The 23712-nt window shown below is 27.6% G+C and overlaps 2 protein-coding genes and 2 long non-coding RNA genes across 25 annotated transcripts in view; 3 read left to right on the forward strand and 1 right to left on the reverse strand.

Moving 5' to 3' along the window:
* LOC108003564 (protein lap4) overlaps positions 1-19533 on the reverse strand; it is a 48191-nt gene extending 28658 nt beyond the window's left edge. For 18 of the 19 annotated variants that reach the window (XR_001767073.3, XM_062073591.1, XM_062073589.1 and 15 more), the window contains exons 1-2: positions 19372-19533; positions 18967-19084 (exon numbers count right to left, since the gene is read on the reverse strand). Coding sequence is in view for 17 of the 19 variants with exons in the window: in XM_062073591.1 (XP_061929575.1) it covers positions 18967-19084; positions 19372-19533 (280 nt within the window). In the remaining 2 variants the exon portion in view is untranslated. Of the gene's footprint in view, positions 1-2362; positions 2591-18966; positions 19085-19371 lie in introns of those variants that run through there. The other variant, XM_062073590.1, reaches the window with a different exon arrangement.
* LOC133665963 (uncharacterized) lies at positions 2600-5325 on the forward strand. Its single transcript, XR_009829452.1, has 2 exons — positions 2600-3777; positions 3963-5325. It is a non-coding gene; the product is annotated as an uncharacterized LOC133665963 (long non-coding RNA).
* On the forward strand, positions 9494-15916 carry LOC133665965 (uncharacterized). 2 transcript variants are annotated; one of them, XR_009829455.1, is made up of 3 exons: positions 9494-9904; positions 9996-10180; positions 14375-15916. It is a non-coding gene; the product is annotated as an uncharacterized LOC133665965 (long non-coding RNA). The 2 variants fall into 2 exon arrangements; XR_009829454.1 differs by lacking the exon at positions 14375-15916 and adding an exon at positions 10749-11404.
* Positions 19534-21747: 2214 nt separating the features above from the next.
* Positions 21748-23346, forward strand: LOC108003519 (peroxisomal membrane protein 11C). 3 transcript variants are annotated; one of them, XM_062073614.1, is made up of 5 exons: positions 21748-21882; positions 22163-22425; positions 22570-22748; positions 22820-22885; positions 22961-23346. In XM_062073614.1, exons 2-5 carry the CDS (start codon positions 22195-22197, stop codon positions 23154-23156), a joined length of 672 nt encoding a protein of 223 aa, XP_061929598.1. In that variant the 5' UTR covers positions 21748-21882; positions 22163-22194; the 3' UTR covers positions 23157-23346. The 3 variants fall into 3 exon arrangements, with proteins under 3 accessions (XP_061929598.1, XP_016921284.1, XP_016921283.1); XM_017065795.3 differs by having other exon boundaries at positions 21756-21894; positions 22217-22425; XM_017065794.3 differs by having other exon boundaries at positions 21757-21894.
* The last annotated feature ends 366 nt before the right edge of the window (positions 23347-23712 follow it).

The raw sequence follows: 23712 nt of genomic DNA on the forward strand, positions 1-23712 counted from the left end.
ACCGTCTCAAAAGCGACGTAGAAATATCAATCATTGGCCCAGATATTGCGAATCGTTTTTATTCAATGCACAGAAATGCTGCCCGCGCATATGCACACGCGTGCAAATATCATTGACCATTCTTTCACCATCCCCTTATGCCCTTGTATCACGGTTGAAACAAAACGCACGAACTGGGGCGAGATTTCGATAAAATATGTGCCCCTATACCATGAGAAAAAAAAAGGGGGAGAAAAAGTCTCGATTTACTCTTGCATTGAAAAATTTTCATGCTCTGGCTTGAAAAAAGAATCGTGATCCTCTCTCAATGGCTTTTCGTTTTCACTTCTTGATATGGATTTCAAAAAAAATATATCTTTGCTACTGAATCCGAATGGAATGGTATTACTACAAGGATTGCGCAGAAAAAAATATCACGCGATTCCCTATTGTGCAATCACTTTTGAAAGTTTCATTTCAAGAGATATCAATTTAATCCTTTTAATGCAGATTAATTTTTATAAATGTGAAAGCGATATTTGTTTACAGCGGTAAAAAATAATCTTCAAGAGCAGACTTTTAAAGAAAAATATTAAAAATTTTTAAACGAGTATCAATATCATAGAAAAGATTATATATTTATTATATAAAACTTACAAAGAAGTAATTAATTACTCATTATGATATCATTCTTATTAAACAATTTCATAAATCGAGTGAGGATGATTAAATCTTAAATTTAGAACGATTCAGAACATATTACAAAAAAAAAAAAAAAGTTTCGTAACAATAGGCAAGCATCAATCTCATTTGCAAATTATTCTTATTCTCAAGGAAGTTTCGCAAGGAATATTTGTCAATGATCGACGCATGCGACAGAAGACGCATATTGCAAATTTAGGAAACATGTTTTTTCTATAAAAAAAAAAAAAAAACTTGTCACATTTTTATAGTACTTAGAAAGACGAAACGGAACGAGGTTGCATGACGTCGCCGTAAGTCCCGACACGTTTCTATAACTGAAAACGTCCGGGAAGCCAATGTATGTACGCGTTTCGCGTAACCTGATTGTGGCGCCTTATTGAGTTTCCATCAACGACTTGGTATGCACACCGATAGGTACACACTTGGCGTTGATACGTTGACCATCGTGAGACAAGCCCGTTGCACACTCATTTTCCAAGCCGAAAGCACACCGCTTCTTCATTCTTTCTTTCTCTCTTATAATATATAACTGTTTCTTGAAACCACACGGAGGGACGGAGAAAATGGAGGATGTATATAGAGGTTTGCACAGACCACAGGTATAATCTTGGTCTGGTGAGGTCCCTTTTCTGGTGAAGAGATTTCCCGTGGGAATAATCGTATAAATTGTCCCGGATAATATGGAGGAATTTAATGGTGAAGTTTAATACTTTTACGTAAGAAAATACTTTTTATATAGAGGGCGAAGATTGCTTTTTAATCACGTAAGCACGTATACATATATATATATCTATATATATATATATATATATATACATATATATATATCTATATATATATATATATATAGTGTACACGAGGTATATCCTCTTTTTGCTCTTCTTTTTTTTTCTTTCTGCATAACGAGTGAATTTTACGACGAACGTTCAAAGGAATTTTTTTGCGGTAAAATTTTTCCTTCGAGCATACGAAATCGTTCGCGTGTTGCAACACGTTTATCATTGCATTTGCGATTAATAGGATAGAACGAATAGATGTTTTTCGATAATATATATATATATATATTTTGAATTTTTAAAAGCACGTATACGATTTTGAGATATTATTTCACTTTTTATTTAATTTATGGATCTCTCGCTTTATATTTAAAACATATATTTTAGATGAAAATGTTTTAACGTTCTTTTAACAAAATTCAATGTATATAAATAATTATATTCAAGAATTAAAAAAACCTCCAATTATCGATTGAATTAGACCTCAACCTGATTTAGGAAATGATTAGCAACTTGTTTCAGATTCCCTGACTCGATTCTAATAGGATCTGATGACGTTATATAACTGGAATTTTTGAATATTTGGACTTTAGCTTCGATTAGGAAATAAGTAATAAATGATTGAACTCACAATTCCATTTTAGATTATAAAATGCTTGAATCGGTATATAAGTCAGAAATATTTTAAATATCCAAGCTTTGAATAATCTTAATGGATTTAAATAATAAAAATACTTTGGATAATATCATAAAATTTCTAGATATCTTTTAAAATAAAATTTAAATAAATTTTTGTTGCAATCAAAATATTTGTATTCTTTTAATGCATTTTTTTTTCTTTTTGCATGTATTCTCTAACGTAGAAAATTCTCAAAGCGTACATCTATACAATCGAAATATACCTGTAAACAAAAATTCCAGGAACTCGAACCTGTGCCCCGGATCGAAATCGATGATAGCCCGGCGCGAAATGTAAACGTATTAACATTCCTTGTGTGACTCATTTGGCTGACTAACACTTTCCTCGTTTCTTTCTCTCTACTCTTGCGTATTTTTCCTCCGTCTTGTCACGCCGTTGATAAAATAACGCGTCTCGATGATACGTGCGTAGAATCTTCAAGTAGTTGAACCATAATCTCGACGTAACCGAGCTGTGTAATAATTATATTGCGAGTAATATGCAATGTGTAATAATTTCTATCTGATTAATTATTCGTGCTACAATGATATTAATATAAACAAATATAAATATAAATATATATATATATATTATAATTTCATAATTTACACATATGAATGTATAATTGGCTATAAAAAAATCCTTCATTACACGTTTTAGTATGGTTTATTTTTAAACTAGTATAAGCATAAATATGAAATGGGTAAAGTGTTAAATACATGTTAAAAATAGATTTTGTTATATCTAGCGTATTTATTAATACACTTATCATGACTGTATTGTAAAACGATAAATATTCTTTAAAAATAGATTTCCAATCATTATCTTTACTGACATAGAATTTTTTATTATATAAATTGCATCGAATATTTATAATTCATGATATTTTTATGACCAATATCTTTACATTCAAAAATTTCTCAAATAAGTTGAGAAGATGTTACTAATGAGCCTTATTATTTTATAAAGATTTTGAACAAAATTTTCTTTTCAAAATCAAGTTTCGATTATCCTTAAAAAGAGAATTCCAGATTCACAATTCGGATCAATGGTAAAAAGCGAAGCCATTATTCGAACTGACGGACCGGTAAATCAAACCAATTAAATAGAAACTTACTTTATAATTGAACGAATAAAAAACTTTTATTTTATTTCTATATCGAGATGCATTGGATTAAATATAAATAAGATAAAATCTGGTGGAAAGTCTTAAAATTAGCTATTATTTTATTAAATCTATATAACGATTTTTAAAACGAGTTTTAAAAAAATTTTATCTTAAGCTATCGACAATATTCATGGAACATCAGTTATCATTATATCGAGGGATCATTATCTTTTTAAATAAGTGTCACGTAACGGTCTTATATCGATCACATGGATCGAAACGAAAATGATTTCGGTGCAGGTGCATCGTACAAAACCGATAGAATAGGAATTAATACGGTGCCACGTGCACCGGAAGAACGCGTCTAGGGAAAGGAGAATTTATGATATCGATTATCATAGGAATGCAATTTATTACACAAATTGAATTCGAATGTATAACTATGAGAAGGAAGTCAGTGGACGAATAGAATACGGTTTACATCGTTTTGTCGTTACGTTTAAGTTATGTACAGATAATTTTAAGAAGAGGTAAGTAGAAAATAAAATTTCTCTCCGTAATCGTTTTTAAGGGAAAACTTTAAATTTGAAAAAATTAATTAATGGATAAGCTTTGGGTTAAAAATCATGATAAATTATGTTAAATTAGATATAAAATCATTCAAAAAATATTTCACATGCTAGAAATATATCTATTTCTTTTTTTTTTATTCCAGAATCTTAGAAAATATTAAATAAAGTTTTGAATACTTTAAGATACTTTTTGAATTCATTGTAAATGGAGTAGAATAAATACGTGCAGAAATTTAAAATTCTAAGTATAATCCATCCAATTTTAACTCTAACAATCATTTGCAATGTTTGCCAGGTTGGCAAGTTTTATAAACGATTATTATATTTTATCGTATATTTTTCTATCTAAAAAAGAAACGACTTTTTTTGGTTACCCAATTCTTTCAAGTATAAAATATACTCGATGAATATTCAACATTGATGCGTTTAAAACGAAATTTCGCCCGACGAAATATTGCATTAATTTCTCGCGATCTCATGTCTATTTTTAGCAGACACCCGATATATTTCATAAATCCTTACGAAACGACACAGCTCGCGCGCAAAAAGGAAATAATTCGATCGGTGATTCGCGGGCTCTGCATTAATCTTGCAGCGTATTGCCGCTCCCTCTTTCCCCGTCTTCATTATCTTTGATCCCTTTACCTTGAATTTTACTTGAAAAATTGTCGTCGTATAACACGAAGAAAAAAACGATAAAGAGAAAAGGAAGAAAAGTGGTCGATAAAAGAACGAAAGAGATGGGAGGGGCAAAAAAAAAAAATGTTAACTATCGATTCGAAAAAATTGAATGAAAAATGTAACGAAAAAAAGAGCGATGAGAAATTAGAATGAAAGTAATCAAATGAGAAAATTTCAAATAATTGTAAAATAAAGTGTGATTGAAATTTCTAACTTACAAATATATATTTATAACAATTTGAAGTGCGATAATTATTTTAAAAAATTCTTAAGAACAGAGATTAAATAATAGAACGTAGTTTGTAAAGTTATTTCTATGTTATCATTATTATTTCTATTCACTTTGATTTCTTGATAACAAACCGGAATAAATTCTACTAACCCTTTATTACATTGTTTATTACATTATATAACAACATCGATATTATGGAAATATAAAAATTTATATCGCAATTTCTTCTTCAGATTTTATATTAAATTTTGTTGTTTTTTTTTTTAATATTACAATAAAAAGAAAGTTGCAAGATTCGACTTAATATTTCTTCTTTTATTTAGGCTTTTATCTGAATTCTATAATTTTGTAGAATTTCAAAGAAATTGAATATATATTTTGAAGAGTTATTCGAAATGTTAGCTTTTTTGTCGAAATTATCGTATTTTTATAATCTATAAATCATATTATACATGTCTCTAAATTGTTAATATTCTTCGTTATAATACTGCATATACGATACCTATGAATAATTAAATGATAATAGCAACTGATTATCACATAGAGTGTAATTTACTACGCGAAAATAAAGAATTTGAAAAAGGAAAAAAAAAGTCTAATTTATTTTCTGTGTACGCATAAAATGGATTATTACTTTTAGAGAAAAACTAACTTTCATCAGCTAATTTTCTCACGTGATTATCATACAAATAAAATTACATCAGAAACAATATAGCCGCTAATAAAATAAACTTATTCAATTATAAATATACATTTAATTTTCTACTTACAAAGAAAGAAAATTTCAATTCTTTAGAATCATCTTCGAAACTATGACACACATTTCGTCAAAGAAAATATTTATAGAACTATATAGCGATAGAATTTCTAAGGTGTATGTATCATAGATCATGAAAATGAATTTTCTTTAACGAGTATAAATGTTCATAGAAACGGAAAGAATTAATCTCGAATTTTATTATACTTGTAAAACTACATGACACTTCGAACTATATTTTTTTTCTATTAATTTATCATATCCTGCGCGAGAGAGAGAACGTAGGATTACTCAACATACTTAAACCATGACACACGCTTATACATTATATAGGGGCATCTGTGTGCATGCATACGTGTGAATTAACGTCGCATTTCACGTGTACGCCTGTAAAATTATTTACTACTTGCTTATAACGCTGTCACATAGTCTTAAGAAGATGTCTAGATGTGACACGAAATAGCACACTAATTATATACGTCTTCTACGTACAATTTAGCACAATATTTTTAAAATATAAATATAAAAATATTTTTTTTTACAACCTCCTTTTTTAATACCCAAATAATATTTTTCTGCCTAAAGAGATAAAAAAAAGTTTTTTAAATGAAATAACATTGTTTTATTTCCATGGAATAACTTATGTTGTAACAATTTTAATTACATTAAAAGTATAAAATAAAAGCTAAAAGTTATCGATGAAATATTAACATTATTGAAAAACCCTCTTGTAAATCTAATTTGGAAATCTAAAATTTAGAAGAATATATTGAAAATATCTTTTTGAAACTATATAACTTTTCAATATTATTATTGATATTTTTAACAATATTGCTTAATCGTGCGTGGACCCTTTTATTTGAAATCTCATGATGTGTACACACGTCGCATATATCAATGATACACGGAATCTCTCCCCTCATTTATAAAGTCGCCGAGTAGAAATTATTAATGTGATTCATCATTCAAGTTACGTGAATGAATTTCACGATCGTTCCATCCTTGATTTTTATTACGATTCGAAATAGATTTCGTGGAAGCTGGGAGATAAAAATTATAGGAGAATGGGCAGACGTGTGATTTTAAAACCCTTCGAACACGGAGGCTTTCGAGATAACACATTTTACTGAGCACTGACCTTCCGCAAAGGTGACGATAAATTTCAATAAAATCGCACCCCCGCTATTAATACCAATTGAAAGGGAATAAAAGTCTTATTCGGGATGTTGTGCGAATCTTTTCATCTTAGTTTTCTTCCATTGAATTTATAGGAAAGAGAGCTTTCAGTGAAAAATCTATTTAAATCTCGGAAAGGTACGTAACCTATAATTTCGTTAATATAATAAAAGAAATATAATGTGAAAAAAAAAAGAAATGATATTTCGTGAAAAGATCTTAATATATTTTTTTAAATGAAAAACTTAAGTAAAGAATGAAATTATAATTACTTTACTATGAAATTAAAGGGATAATACTTGGAAGAAAAATATAAGTAACTTTCAGCCTGAAAATTTATTTCAAAATATTCTACCTTGGACCTTGGACTATGATTTTTAATCCATCATTTTTATAATAGAATTTTTCTAGACGTAATTTTTTAGCGAAAAAAGTTTGAAAAATTGCAAGAGAAGATGCTTGGCTGATAACGAGCAAAAGTCAGTTACTACAAATTCCATTTTCCCTCAGTGTGGTGAGTTCATCGCTATACAACTGAATATACAACGCAACAACGAAGGTTATTTTACTCAAGGATGAAATTCAACGTTCGTGCCCTTTTGATCATTCTACAAACGAGCTAAACTGAATCTGAAACACAGTGTACGGAAAAATTGTAATGTGAAAAAAAGAAAAAAAGAAAAAACAAAAAGAAAAAAAAAAGAACAATGAAAAAACTGTTATTAGCACAATTATTTCGATGACTCGCTGAACACAGTATCGACTTTTCAGCTCGTCAATGCCTGAGGCGGAGTTTTTCCGCGGATAAAACGCGACAAATATTTCTGTACACTCGTGAATGCATCTCTTTATTGCACGTCTCGAGGATAATAGGCGACTGAAAAATAGTTTCATACAGCGAACCAGACATTAACGATAAAGACACTCTATTAACGTTTCTGGAATATTTATCGTCATGACAATCGACGTTTTTCAATTTTTCTTTTTTTTTTTTTTATCATATAATACAAAGTGTTTCAAAATATTATACAATATAAAATTATTCCTGGAATTTTCATTATTACGAAAACTAACGTAACATTTTTAATTACTTTCTACGTTCAATACTACACACATTTCAAAATACAACATAATAATAATTCTGAATAAAATTTCTACAATATTTTTCAATTCTTTGCATATTACGTATTATTAATTTTAGCTTGATAAAACGATTACATATCCAATTCGTGGAACAATTGTACACACCTGGCTAATAATACAAATACATATGGCCCTACTACTATTATGGTTGCATTAGAGATGTATATAACCAATTGAACCTATGTTCTCTAAGTGAAATGCATACAATGTACCTATAGCACATCTGAACACAAATTACAAGCTAAAGTAATTTTAGCGCTAAAGACTATCCTTAGAAATGTCTAAGAGCACTCATTAAAAATCGACGAGGAACGTTCTTATCGTCATCTTTAACCACGTTTCGCTTCCCTTTAATTAATTTTCAACATTCCCCACTATTTTTTACAACTCGTAATAATCTCCTCGTCTCGTTCCATGGAATCTTTACGATGACAGTCCGGTCTAAGGTTAACAAATCAAGTTTCAACGATGAAAGGATGCCACATATCAAATTTTGACAGTGATCGCATCATATAAATTGGTCGTGACATAAGCTGTCGTAACGCAAGAACCCAACGTATCTCAATTTCTTCTCGAGCCGACACCGATCGATACCCTCTTCATTGATGTTACACGGTAGTAAAAGCGAAACGGCGATCAAGATCGATTAAAATCCGGGGAAACATTACGATTTGATGGAGAGCACGCGACTAACCACGCGTGCTTTACGAGATATGACCTTCGTTTAATAAAGGTCAGTGGTTAATTAGCAGAGGTCAGTACCGAGTCGTTACGAGGGCTCCATGAAAGAAGCTTATGCTTTCTTGTTAGGAAAAAGTCAGGTGATAAGCATGACCTCTCGTGGATAAAGTAGATAATAGACTTTGCATACGGGATATTTCATAATACTCGACTTTTACGATAAAATATTGGGGATATTATTTATGATGAACGATTAATACTCGCAACTAATTTACTTCATATTTTACATTAAACGTCACGTCATGTAAAAATTGTTTACATATCCGCGAAGAAATTATTCGTATCACGATAAAAATTCACAGAGATTGTATTATTTTAACATCATTAAAAATATAATAAAGAAATTCGTTTCAATGAAAAGTTTCAACGAAAGTGATGAACAAATTTGAAATTTTTCTTTTTTTGGAATCGTAAAAAGTACCACAATAAAAAATTCGGTAAAAACGATGATAAATTATACGTATTATTTCACGGATTTTTATATCACCACATTTTATATCAATACTTCCGTTTGCAATGAAATAAAAATAGAGAAGTTAAACGATTTTACACACTTCTTCATTATTATCCCAATTTTATTGTTATTATTATTATTTTCAAACACGATACTTTTCTCTCAAAATTCCACGACAAAGGGATAAAATCTCATAGATAGGAAAAATCCTCTTCAACGTCCAACTATTCTCCACAGTTTCGATGGCCCGTAAATGAGAGTTTCATCAGCAACTTCCGGGGCGGCAAACTTTCCTGCGCCGTTAAATTTCCTGCGCGTTCAACGCTCCGTTCAAAACCGAGCTCCAGCCGAAAAACCGGTGATTATGAAATCAATTCAACGTTGATCTATCTATTGCGGTATTGTTAGACGAGAGGTGTACGCGTGCGAAGAGAGTAAGAATGGCTGAACTATTCCGCCTTGGCATGCGCAACATTTCAAATTGGCACGATGTTTAGGCGTATCCCACACGTAATTACCGGCCAACGTATACTTTCGCGATGAGATATTTGTCAGTGGGATCGACAAAGAGTTTCGATCTTGACATTTCAATGGCGTATATTCCGTATTTTCATCTTATTCACGCGAAAAGGGGGAAGCGATTGACGATTATTTATTTATCGAGCAGCCGGTGTAACAGTTATACTATCGGTATATACACGTGTTGATTGCGATTTTGTGTAAAAGAACAGTATCTCATGCTTTGAGGAAAGTAACAGAAGAATTTGATCCGTGTTAGAAAAATATCCTATCGGAGGTCTTTAACCTTCTGGATGCCTATTTAATTTGAAAAAATTCTTCCACGAATCAAATTTTATTTTTTCGTGTTAATGCGTTTAAAAATAAACTTATAGATTTTTGTGTAAGATAATTTATTAAACTTATTAAAATATAAATTTAAGAAAGATAACTTATTAAAATATAAATTTAAAAAATAATAATTTTTTATCTAGTAACAGTTTTGAAAAGAGAATATTATTTTCCAAAGCATTTAGAAGTGTGTATTAATCTTGACAAAGAAGTTGAATGAAGAATTTCAAGGATTAATCTTTAACTATTATATATACTTCAATTTATGGACGTGACATCAAAATGACGTCGCTCATAATTAATATATTGAACACGAAGACAAATGTATGTAAGTTTAAATCACAATGAGTAGTGTTATGAATGTGTCAGTGAATAATATTAACTCATAAAATAATAAATTTATATCAAAAAATAATCTTAAACAATAAACGTTTTTTCAAAATTTAGGGATCCTTAAAATCTCTCTAGTGATATCTTTCTATTTCAATGATAATCAAAAATATTTTTTTTCAATTTCAATAAAATATTTTTTAAATAATTTAAAACGATTTGTTATTTTCTATAAACTGATTAAAATAGAAAATCTTTCTCTCCGCTTTTTAATCATATAAATATTGGCTCGACGAATGACTAAATTTCAAACGCAAAACGCTTGAATCGAACACACGTTTCACAAGTGATGTTATTTTTACTTTGTTATAATAGCTATTGGAACATAGTAACAATTCGTCCAAATCATTAACAATTACGTAATTACTTAATAAAAAAATTTTCTCAATTTTCTATCCCTCTTCTTTTTTCAAAGTTCAAAACGAAAGATGCTTGATATATAGACCATTACACAGTGAATCCTTGTGCAAACGATTTTTACGTTATATGTATACGTTTAATTGTAGAAATCTGGGGCTATTTTGTTACTGTGCCAGTTTCAAACCACTCGATTACTTCCACGTTTGCGCGCTCATAAAGAAACAGAGGGAGAGAAAAATAGAGACGAGGAGAGAGAAAGGAAAGCACAGATCCAGCAAGAATGCTAAGAGCATTCGAGGGTTCGTGACATTTCAATCCCCCGATTCTTTTCAAAGCTTCCAACGGAATCGTTCGTCCGCTCGTCTCTTCCGGGTGCTTAATTCCACAGTATAGAACGACTATAACGGCAACCCACGCGATTTTCGCGATTAAATAACGAATGAAGATCGGGTAACAGAATTGCTAGATCACGATCCTCCGCTTAAGATGATACACCTTAGCGCTTGTGGTTCAAAAATGAAGAATCATCGTTGTTAGAATAACGACGATTAAATTGATGTAAATTAATTTTTATATAGAATTAATATACAATTTGAAATTTCTGGATTACACGATTTTTTCTTGTAAAAAAGGACTAAGATTTTTAATCAGCGTTATGTAGTAGAAAGATTATATGAAAGAAAATGGCATAGATGTTATTCGGACATAAGAGCGATAAAAATATATATTTTATCTCAGTAAGAAAGTAAAAAAAGATATTTGATAATACAGAGTTCATTGGCAACACGTTACATTTAAAAATGGCTTTTCTATAAATAGCTTTATAATCTCATATCGTATAATTTTAAACTTGGGTCGTTTACCCTAAACGAATTACCCAACTAATTTTATAATAAGTATAAGATTACTTAACCTATTTGAACGATATTTTAAATAAGTCTATTTTGAAGAAAAAAAAAATATATACACGAATTAAGTATATGAAATTTCTTTTTCAATACAGCTCAATATCAAAAGACAATATCAATCTTGATTATCTTGAAGATTCTTTGACCGAGACAAAAATTCCTTCACTCCAGTGAACCGTTGAACGTTTCTTTAAAGAGAAACTATATCGTTGTAGCAATTAATAGAAATCGATCTTAAAGTTTGAGCCCAAGCTTTGAAAACATCCTATGTATTATGTAAACGCATTGAAAGGCACCAACTTTAAAGAAATAATTAAAGAATTCCCCTAGAAAAAAGCGCCGGATTAGGGGAAAATATTTTCTTTAATGATGAATGAAAAAAGTTACCGATATTTACATGCTAATTAATAGTTTTATTTCCCCATATAAGCCTAAGACGTGACGGTATCCATTCATCAATGTCGCGTGCGAAGAAAATTTATTGTTCATTCGTGTCGTCACGTTGTGAACGTGCTTCTGCTTCGGCAACAAAGAATTTTTAATTGACCAGTTCTACTTAAAATTACCAGATCCGTTTTACTTACGTAAAATTCGTGGAAATTTATTGAATCGAATTTATTGATTATTCTAGAAATTTTCTATTCTATAAACACAAGTATTCTATGAATACATTTTCGTTCATAAATAATTTGATACTTTCTAAATTTAAACAAAATTTTCAACAATGAATAATTAATAAAATTTTTAAAAGATGAGTTACTAATAAATGTCGATATTAATCTGCAATTATAATTTATTTTTAGTTTCAAAAAAAAAAAGAATCAGTTAACCTTTTGGTAATTTATGAGCAAAAATAAATATAGATCTATAGAAATAAATTTATTCACGCGCGTGCATGGGTTCGTTAAAGTTATATAAAAATCTACCCTTGCTCGATTTTACATCAATAAACGCATCAACAATGTTGCGGTTACAAACTATTGTAAATGGCTCAAACTTGAGATTCCATTTTGAGATAATTGCATTAAAGAGAGGCAATCGATCCATTTAAGTATGGTTTTTAGTCAAATTTACCTAATTTCATGCTTTCGTGTATAAATCGAACTGGAATAACATAAAAGAAGTGTACTTAAATAACACATTATGAACATCATTTAATTTGGGAATTACATATCTAAGTTTTTATATTTTAAAAATTTTATTTTTTATTTTGTTTTCTCTACGATAAATATATTTTTTTCTTTATCTATTATCTATTTTTTATCTTTATTTACTGATTTACTTTATATACTGATTTATTATAGAAATATTCAATATAATAAAATTGAAAAGAACCAAATATAAATCAATTTTAATTCTAAATAAAAAAACGATTTAATTTTTAATTAATAAAATTTTAATTACGATCTTTTTAAATTTTATATGTTGAATACATTATCGTAAGTAGAAAATTTCTTACAAAAAATAATTTTTCTTAAAACAATAAAAATTAAAAATAGTATAAATTGTTTTACGTGAATTTTACTAAAATATAGTGTATTTTTAAAAAGATTTTAATTTAGTTTCTGACAAATCTCTGACTAAATAATGAGTATCGGAATTATTTAATGGACGACGCTTTGTTTTAAACGGATGCTTTTAATAAGCATATTGCGGTACACTGTCATCGTGAGCATTATTAGAGCCACAGTACCGGTACAATAAACTAACTGGAACCAGGAAATAGCCGATGCCATGATGAGTCGTCGCACGTCCATGATTCTCTCGTGGCTACATCCCTTCGAGAGAATCTACGGAACAGGAAATAATTTTTCGAAGAATACAGCGTGTTTTATCGTGACAAAAACTAGTATGACCAGAATTTCGACGTGAAAATATTCGGATAAAATCGATGATTCGCGTATTATAATGATATTGTTGTGTAGGAAGAACGAAAGATTCGATTAAAAAATGATTATAATTTTTAATTCGTATATTCTATTAATTTTTTATTTCCTCGATTTCATCTTCCTTTTTAACTCTATCGTTATCTTTTAAAAATAAAAATTATCTAAAAAAAAAAATAAAAATAAAATAAAAGATAATCTTTAATTCAATGTGGAAGATTTTAACTTTTTACAATTCGATTTGTTTTTTTAACAAATTATATATCTTGCAATTTATTTTTAGACATTAAAATATTAAGAAATTTTTTTTTTGAATAGTAAAATAACTTTTACTCTCGTTTTAATTAGAAAGGAAATGTGGATACACTACGTATCCAAGAAAGAATTTCGCTTAAGTTTGACAATCAAAGCAAACAAAATTTGTTAAAGGATTAAAATGTAAAACACGGTCACAGAAGTATCCGTACCACCAATTTCTATACAGCGCATAGATAATTTAATCAATACATTCATATTTTTATGATCGATACATGTCATCCGCGGATCCATCCATGTGTATTTTCGTATTATTTAGTTATTTGTTGAAAATATAGAATCATATTGCTCCGCACGCGATATTGAAATAAAATAAAGGGGGCCGAACCCGAGGCTACAACAAATCATGTACAATCGATAGCTCTATACGTAGCTCAAAATAACTGGAGGATCAGCTTCTCAAACAGCTTTATTGCTCATTCAGGTGTCCAATATTTCAGAAGCCCCCAATATATCATCAAGCTTAAACTTATTGTATAAAACAGACGTAAATCAGACAATGTTTCTTTAAATTTTCATATATTTTAAGAGCATGTTAAAAAATATTAAAAAAAAAAAAAATAATAACTCTAACATCATTAAGCTTTATATCAAATCTTAAGGCAGAAGGTATTATCAGTTTAAAAGACAGCCGGATCTCATCATCTACCCCTATTCTTTCAGGTGCTATTCAGCAGCCCCGTCTATTCAGGAAGAATGTGATCGACAAAATAGAACATGGTGAAGTGATTTTAAAAGAAGCATACTTAAGTTCCTGTACATTTAACATACTTAACTATTGACGTAAAATTGCTCAAAAGTTATTTGTTGCAAGATATTTTTAAAATTAAATTTACGGTTGGATCTATTAACACATCTTTTGCTTGAAAATTTTGTAAAATTCTTTTATTCAGAGGCAAGCAGAATCTTCGAAAATTAATTTTAAAATTTCTTTTTCTTCATCAGTGTTAACCTTTTCGAGCATAAATTTACTAAAATCAAAAAAAAATAATTAAATTTTCCAAGTTCTTTTATAAAAATACTGAATGAAAAATAATATTGAGAACAAGTAACATATTACTTCAAATTTTTCCCTAATATTTTACGTAACTAAATTTTACATGTTTCTGGTTATAATCTCTTATTTTATAAATAGAAATATTTTTTGAAATATTGAAATATATCGAGGAAATATATTATTTTTGACAATAAAAAAAACTAATGATTATAAAAAAACTAACGAAAATGAACATCGTTTAAAATCGTCTTAAAAAAAATAAACAATAAAATCAAATTTCTAATGATTCACGGCACATAAACCTTTCAACTCAACACCTGGCTATTTCCCCGACGTTAAAATCATGCCACGTAAAGCCTCTTTTCTTTCCCAGGAAACAGAGCCAGTGTTCGTGTTAATTCTCACGCGGTGCAATCCTGGAACCGCCTAATCCCACAAAAGATCGACCCACTTAGCCGAACGACGCATGAATCGTTCTCATGGTGCAGACCCAGTTTATCACATTTCGTGAAAATTAGTGTGACCTGATATCGAATTAACTATACTTCATCGAAGACACAATAACTTCGAATGGCCTATATTCGGTGAACGCCAGTTCCGGTCTCGTATGGAAAGCAATAGTACATGTCGTTGACCGACACAGATCTTTCATCTATACTCGTCATGGCTGACGATAAAAGAGCATCCTTTAAAAGACAGGCATAATATTCGTTCGATAAAGAACATGGTAGGAACAGAAGGAATAAAGGGAATAGAAAAATGTCCTATTGGCTCGTATGTGGCTCGATTCTTTTATTGTTCCTCGAGTCGATAATTTTCTCGATCCTCCTGAACCTGAAGAGGAAGGCATCGATCGACAACTAAGGAGGGACCGATCGAGAACAAATCCTTCTAATAATGGAAAATGTCATTCCGATCAATAGGTCTCTCAACTATTTTAACAGCGATTAAATTCTTTGTTGAATAAATTACTGGGAAAAAAGATAGAAAGTCAATCGATTTGGTTGCATTTTGAAAGAGTTCTCACAGCATATTGCGTTTTCAGATGTTTTTATATATATTTTGAGTCGAGAATAGATAAAATTAATTGGCCTATTCGTTATTCGTCTGTTAAGAGACAATGCAACGTTTAATTTATAAAATTTCTTATAAACTATTAATTATTATCTATTAATGTATTTTAATATTATAAATAAAGGAAGTTCCAAGAATTTGTTTACTCCCTTGTTTTCGTTTAATATAATGGTAATCATTCGTAAACAATCGATCGATATGATATCTATTGAAAATTTGGATAAATATCTTTTATTTTAGTTGTCTATCTGTTCCGACAAATCTTTTTCTTTTCTTTTTTCAAATATTTTAGGAATTGAAAATACTTTGTATTGATAATACTATAATTTAATTAATTTATTATCAATAATATAAGAATTTTAGAAATTTTAACGAAAAAGAAAAATAATTACGTTCTGTCTTTTTACAAAGAAACAATTTTAAAGTTCAATTGAATAAAATTCAATTGGCTGTCAATCAAAAAGAAATTAATGAAGAATTAATGAATTAATGAAGAAAGCCTAAAATAGAAAAGTGAGCAACAAAGTTGCTTTGAATTTCGTTTTTGAGAATCATGAAGATCGAATATGGCGCAAAACTGGCAGAACGTTTTATTTGGCTGAAAGTCCAACTCTCGACTTTCATTGCGAACAAAAGAATTCATTTTACAGCGTGTACAATGCCGTCGCTTATTATACACTTCAGTATTGTTCGAAAAAAATTTTTTCTGCTTTTTTTTCTTTTTTTTTTCTATTCATTATTCAACCGTTTCGGTTAAAAATGCTGTTGACTTGATTTATACCGTTAAATGTTCCTATCATTTCTTATTAATACTTATATATCATTCGAATTGATTAATGAATTAAATAAATTAATGAAATAAATCGAATATTTTAATTAATATTAAAATTATGAAGGATATACATTTGAAATTAAAAATTGAAATTAGATATATAGAATTCTATATATATGTAATAATAAATCGATTAAAAAAATTGAATCAAGATCAAATAAGATCAATCGAATAATTTAAAAAAAAAAAAAAAGAAAAAAAGACAAAACATCTAATGAATTTTAATCAGTATTTTAACAATAGGCCTCATTAATTTATAATAGAAATCGTTCAACAATGTATTTTTCAAAAGAACCCGTTTATACAGTCATTTTAATATAACAAATTAATTTTTTAATCATTAATTTATTCTAAAACATATATTTTCATAAAACATATACATATAATTTTTTTTATATATATAATATATCATAAATGTAGATCTGTTAACCTTAATAATCTTTAAAAGAAAATAATTATTGTAGAAAAAATTTAAATTAAAATATATTTTAATTAAATTAAATATATTATTATTATTACTTGGATATAGAATATATTGAAAATAGATTAACAATAACAAACGACAAAATATTACATATTAAAAGATGAAAAATAATGGTGATCGATATCTATTTTTTTGTTTTAACATTAATCAAAATTTTATTTCACGCGATAAATGAGTAAACATTTGCAAAAATTTAAATCTAATTATTCGGATATGTATCACACATGTATACATGTACAAAAAAATGTAAAAATTACCTCTGATTTAATTTTCGTTACATCTTTTGAGGTATTATCGGGGAAAAAAGAAGCCTAATTCTTTATTTATTTATCACAAATTACAATATAACGATAAATTAACATGATAACGTAGAATAAATTATATTTATATGGTTAAAAGATTTTTTTATTTTTTTCATTGTTTAAAAGATTTCTAAAAAATCATAAATAAATTCTATATTATATGGTATTATAAAAAAAACAAATTAATTTATTTATTATGAATACAATTTGGAATGTATGACAATATAATAAGCATATTCCTATACTATGCCTATACTATGTAAAATACGAAAAGATGAAAAGAAATGATATAAAAAATTTAATTTCACATGTAATAAATATGAAGAAATGAATTATTGAAAACTAATGGTTTATATCAGATGATATATATATATGAAATATAATTTAAAATATAAAATATTTTGTATCAAATTAAAAATTATTTTTCATATATTCTTTCAATATTATTTTCTTACAAAAAGAAGAAAATAATTATTAAGAAGAATCGTTCAGATTCGAAAAAAAATGTTCAATGAAGCACAACTAATATTAAATTACAAGTTGCCATGTATTTAATGGCAAGAAGAAAAGAAGAATAGAAGAAGAAAAGGCAAAACGAAGCATCCGCGACTTTACGGATTACATTCTTTCTTAGCTGTTGTATTGCGTGTAAAGTAATGAAGTTCCTTGTATATATATGCGGGTGGTGAGAGACAAGCATAAGGTAAACATAAAAATGCCGAAGTGGAACGGTAAGTAAATCTAGCGAACAGCGAGAAAGGAAAGGCTTCCCTCTTGGGAAACAACTTCGAGACAAGAGTAAAAAAACGCATTTCAACGCGCCTTTCGAGCTACGAATCTCTGCATCGTCGTTAGAAAGTAAATTGATAATAAAATGAAAAGAAAAAGAATCGATTAGGAAAACTGATATTATTACATTAATTACAGAATCCTATATCGACATTTTACTTTTTTCATCAAAATTGCATCTTGTTGTGAAGAATATATTGCGTTATAAGATAATATAAATTTTTTTGTATATAATTATAATAATGATATTTGAAATTACTTTAAAAAGAAAAATTTATAATAATGATATAAAGCAACCATGATTATCATTATTATAGTCGATACACGTTATTATAATTGATTGTAAGTAAAAAAAAGTACTATCTTAATAATAATTTGCCCATAAGCTATATTATTATAATACTCGAGTAGTATGGCTATTTCATAATTTATTCAACTCAAATGTGCAACAAATGTCCAAATTGAAGTTCTGTTAATAGTTCATTTCGTTTAACTTTACTTCTCTTTATTCAATCTCTTTGTACGCGCATTATTACACTTTTGATTCAACTCTTATTGACAATTGTCCACATATACACGTGTTTTATTCGAAGCTGTGGATAGAAGTTGCTTGTATCAATCATATGAAAAAGAAAATAAAAAAAAAGAAAGAAAAAAAGCATCTAAAAAAATGTTCACGTCTATCGAAACGATGAAAATCAAATTTTCTATTATAATCCCCAATCACAAAATCGCAAAATGATTAAAAATAAGAATAATAATAAAAAAATCACTCACCATTCCTGGATACATCCAGTTCCACGAGATTTTCGAAGTTCTGAATATCTGGAGGCAAACGGTGAATTTCATTGTCACTCAAGCCGAGCTTTCGTAACTTCTGTAGCCGAAAAAAATTCTGAAATGAAAAAAAATGACAATAAGTATTTGTAAAAAAAAAAAAGCAATAATTAGAATAAAAATATTATCAGCTATGTCGTTCTTAGTTACATTATAAGTGATGGAATGATACGTCATGAACACAATAGCAATAGGAAAAGAGAGATACAGAGAGGGGGGAGTAGACAGAAGGGGGAGAGAGAAAGAGAGAGAGAGAGAGAGGAGAATGATATAGGGGAGGGGCAGAGAAAGAAAAAGATATACGGTTATAAGACAGAAAGTTGGCATGTAGCAGTATTTGTTTACCTTCGGTAGATCACGAATATGATTCGCGTCCAGTAGGAGCTCCTCCAAACTTCTCGAGTATCGTAAAATATCATCGGGGACGCACGGCAGAGAGCAATGACGCTTGTCAATGTATTCCACCTGCCTGTTACATCCTTTAAAAATTGGAATGCAGCGGAACATGGTATTATGGCGGCTTGCGCGTGTTCGTAAATAGCGCTCTTTTCTAGTGTCTTTGTACTCTCAAAATAATATGATTAGCCGCCCATAAGCAGAGGTTAATAATATATATACACTATCACATGACAAAAAAAAGATAATAAAAATTTATTAAAAATAACGTTAATAATTATAACAATGATATTGCAACACCCGATTTCAAACGTGACTACTCTTTTCTAGGACTCTCTAAAATCTGAGCGTCTCCTCTAGCACACAGGATATATCTCTTTTCTAAGATTGGCAAACTCGTTAACATACAGTTTCTTCTCACATGAGCGCTATCTAGCGGAAGTTACTAGCTAGTAATTTCTGTATGGAAACACTGCCACAGTACCCCCCTCCATTCAAATATTTTAAGTTATTAAACCGCGAAATTAATTCTCTTTTTAACTACGTATGTATTTATTATTGAATATTACATATTTGTTATTATTTTGGATAGATTATTTTTTTTATTTTAATTTTTGCGATTGCAACTGTTAGAATTCATTCTAACAGTAAATTTTGAATGTTATTTCTTTTATGAAGATATTTCATATATATATTTCATATATTTGTTTTTAATTTAATTTTTTTATAAATTTCATTTATTTTTTCAATTATTGATCGTACAACTGCACTAAATCCTACACTCATCACAGCAATGGACCACTATACCAATTGTTTAAATATTCATAACACATACACAGTCGCATTTCTAACATGACCAGCCTAGAACAATAGACTACACAACTACTTCAATACAGTACAAACACGCTTGTAAATTGGTTAAGTTTACACGTTGGTTAAGTTCATCGTATTTCAAAAAAGTAATAGAACACTGATTTTTTTTTTTTTTTACATTTTACTGTCAATTTTATGTTATATTAACATTTCTAAGAAAATTAAATTCGATAACTAAAATATCGTTAAACGTATGATTAAGGCGGCCCTTCTATACTCGCCACCAGAGGGATTTACAGTGAAACACAATTCTTGCACACATGCCTAACTATCTTTTTTTACAAATATATTCCTTAATCTGGCTTCTACATCCCAAAGTTTAAGACACGGGCCTGCTAGATAGCTTTACTGATGATGAGTCCACTAGCAGGCCCAAAACGAAATGCACTTTCTCCTTTTCTTTTTCCTTCTACTATCTTTTTTTTTCCTTCCATTACACCACAATATCTTTTTCACCACTAAATCACATTAAAACATTATACCGAATTGATCAAATATAAATTATCGCATTGCTTTTTACGACATTACACGCTATTATTTATACATATTGATAAATGAGATAACTTAAAAAAATTTACAAGAAAGAAAAATAATAATAAATGAAATACATGTCAGATACACTTTCAGATTCGACTTCAGACACTCTTACGGATCGTACCTCGAAATCAACAGCGAATCAGTGAATGAACACTTTGAAAAGACAATTCCCCCTCCATATTTCTCGACATAGATTTACTGCATATATAGAAGAGAAACTCTAAATTTATTAATAAACATCTGAAAAATAAATAATCTATGAAATGAAAAAGATATTTTTAATAAAAAAATAATTCAATAATTCAATAATTCAATATTTTATATATTAGAATTTATAAAATTTTAATGTAATAAAACTTTTTATTCTATTTTTATACTATTTATAAAAGTTAATTATTATAAAAAAAATTGTTTTTTATAATTTTTTATTTTTTAAACTCATATAATATAATATAATATATATGCTAATATAATATAATATAATATAATATGTATACTAATATTATATATTCTATTATTCACTATTATGTTATTAGTATTATATATTCTATCTTTTTATTGTGTTAACTGCCAATATAATTATTTGTTTAATACAAAATATTAAAAATTATATTTGAATAAATATTTAGAAAGTGTATATTAATTTTTATTAAAATTCAATTAAAAATTTATTTTTTATATTTTTTTTATTTTTAAATAAAGTTTTATTTTTATATAAAGTTAATTTCCTATGAAAATAAAGAAAAAAAGAGAGAATCAAAATATTTTTAAAATAATTAAAATAAAAATATAATAATTCTAAATATTAATTTTTCAAAATAAAATATTTGGTAATTATAAAGAAAACGAGTTCTTCTTTATCGACTGCTTATGCTTAAAATTTACAATACAACTACAAGAACATTCTTAAACATAGAAAAATAAAAACTCATTTTGTCTTACTTTAACATTGTGTCACATATAAATTTAAAAAGTTAAAATTTTTTATAAGGAAAAAAAAAAAAATCATATCAAATGATTTACTGAAAATTATTTTCACAATATAATTTGGTATATTCAATCGTAAGATAACTTATAGTTTATTTTAATATTTTAATATTTTAATAAATTAATATATATATGTATATATTTATATAAGAAAACGTACTTGTAATATTTGTTAAATTTTCATTTTTTTACAATTAATATTATAACTTGGATATTTAAAGTATTATATAATCGATTTCTTAAAAAATTATTATAAATTTATCTTTAAATTAACATTTATTTGATCAATTAAATTAATATAATTTAATAAACATTCAATCTATTTTTATTTTTTTTATTATAGTTTATTATATTTTTAAATATATTTATATAAAAATGAATATTGCATTAATATCAGAATATTTGGAAACATATCAAGGAAGAGACAAATTTTTAAAAACATTATCTTATATGGCAAAATTTGCCACATTGGGTGTATCTTCAAATGAAACAAATAAAAAGTTAAAAATATTTAGTAATCAAATGAATGAATGTAGAATGATTTTAAGATTATTAAATGATATACCAATGATTCATTATGCTATGAAATATAAATGGAAAAAAGAGGTATATATATTAATAAAATAAATATTTATAATATAAGAAATTATATTTGACAAATTCATTTTTATTTCTATTTATACATTCATGTAATATACAGATTTCTACTATTTTTTAACAGGTATATATAAATTTTATGTCATCTAATAGGAATCAGATTGGATGATAAGATATGCAGAGCTAATACAGATTTTAATAGACATCATATTTTGTCCAATAGAACATATTTTTTGGGCAGGTAAACATGAATTAATTAAAATCAATAACGAATTATGGGATAATGCTACAACATGGCTTTGGATAATTTCTCTGCAATTGTCATTATTAAAGTATGGTTAAAAAAAAAATATTAAATATTTTATTCTTCTTTGAACATTTTTATTGCATGTATATTTTTTAGGTCTTTGCGAAAAATTAAATTCAATAATTATAAAATTCATCTTAGTGAAATTAACTATAATACAAGGTAAGTTTAAATATAAATACAAAAACATTTAGAGTTTGATTAATAACATGTTATATTTCTTTTCTATTTAAATAGATTAACTTTAAAGACAATAAACAAACAAAAGTGGAATGAATTATTGACTTGTATAAGATTAATATTAGATATAAGTTATGCAGTTAGTTATTTGCCATCTGGTATATTATGGGCTGGACAGTTAAAAACTTGGCATATTGGAGTACTTGGATCCTTATCATCTTTAATTGGTTTATATCAAACTTTCAACAAATAAGAAGAGCATACAAATTTTTAATAATAACTAAAAAATGAATGAAAAATGATAGAAATTATAAAATATTATATATTAAATAGAATAGAACATTATATTATTAAATATAACTTTAAATATATTTCTTATTTATTTATCAATTTATATAAGAAATATTATGTAATAAATAAAATAAATTAGAATTAGAAAAAAATCTTAATTATTTAATTTTTTTTATATCACTTAAAGTATAATTTTTCATATTACAAAGTACAATAATGTTAACATAATAAAGAACTATTTATTGTTTGTAATATATCAATTTTGTTACAAGGTATGTTTTAACAAAGATATATGTAATACGTAAAAAGCTAAAGCAATATAAATTATTGATTTTCTTTGATTTTTCTGTAAGAAAAAGCTTATTTGATTTTAAGCTAATTAGTGTACTTATATAAGTTTACTATTGATTGAATTGTTTTTACAAATTACTCGAGTTTCAATATCCATAAATTATAGATGTACATACGTTATATTATTAATAAAAGTGAAAGAATAGGAGGCACTTTTATGAACATAA

The sequence above is a fragment of the Apis cerana genome, linkage group LG4, assembly GCF_029169275.1.
Source record: "Apis cerana isolate GH-2021 linkage group LG4, AcerK_1.0, whole genome shotgun sequence".
NCBI lineage: Eukaryota > Metazoa > Arthropoda > Insecta > Hymenoptera > Apidae > Apis > Apis cerana.

Excerpts from the sequence above, each read along its gene's own strand:
- LOC108003519 (XM_062073614.1), top strand. The coding sequence starts at position 22,195 with ATGAATATTGCATTAATATCAGAATATTTGGAAACATATCAAGGAAGA. Across the intron at positions 22,749-22,819 it reads CTGCAATTGTCATTATTAAA|GTCTTTGCGAAAAATTAAAT; the intron begins GTATGGTTAAAA and ends TATATTTTTTAG. Across the intron at positions 22,886-22,960 it reads GAAATTAACTATAATACAAG|ATTAACTTTAAAGACAATAA; the intron begins GTAAGTTTAAAT and ends CTATTTAAATAG.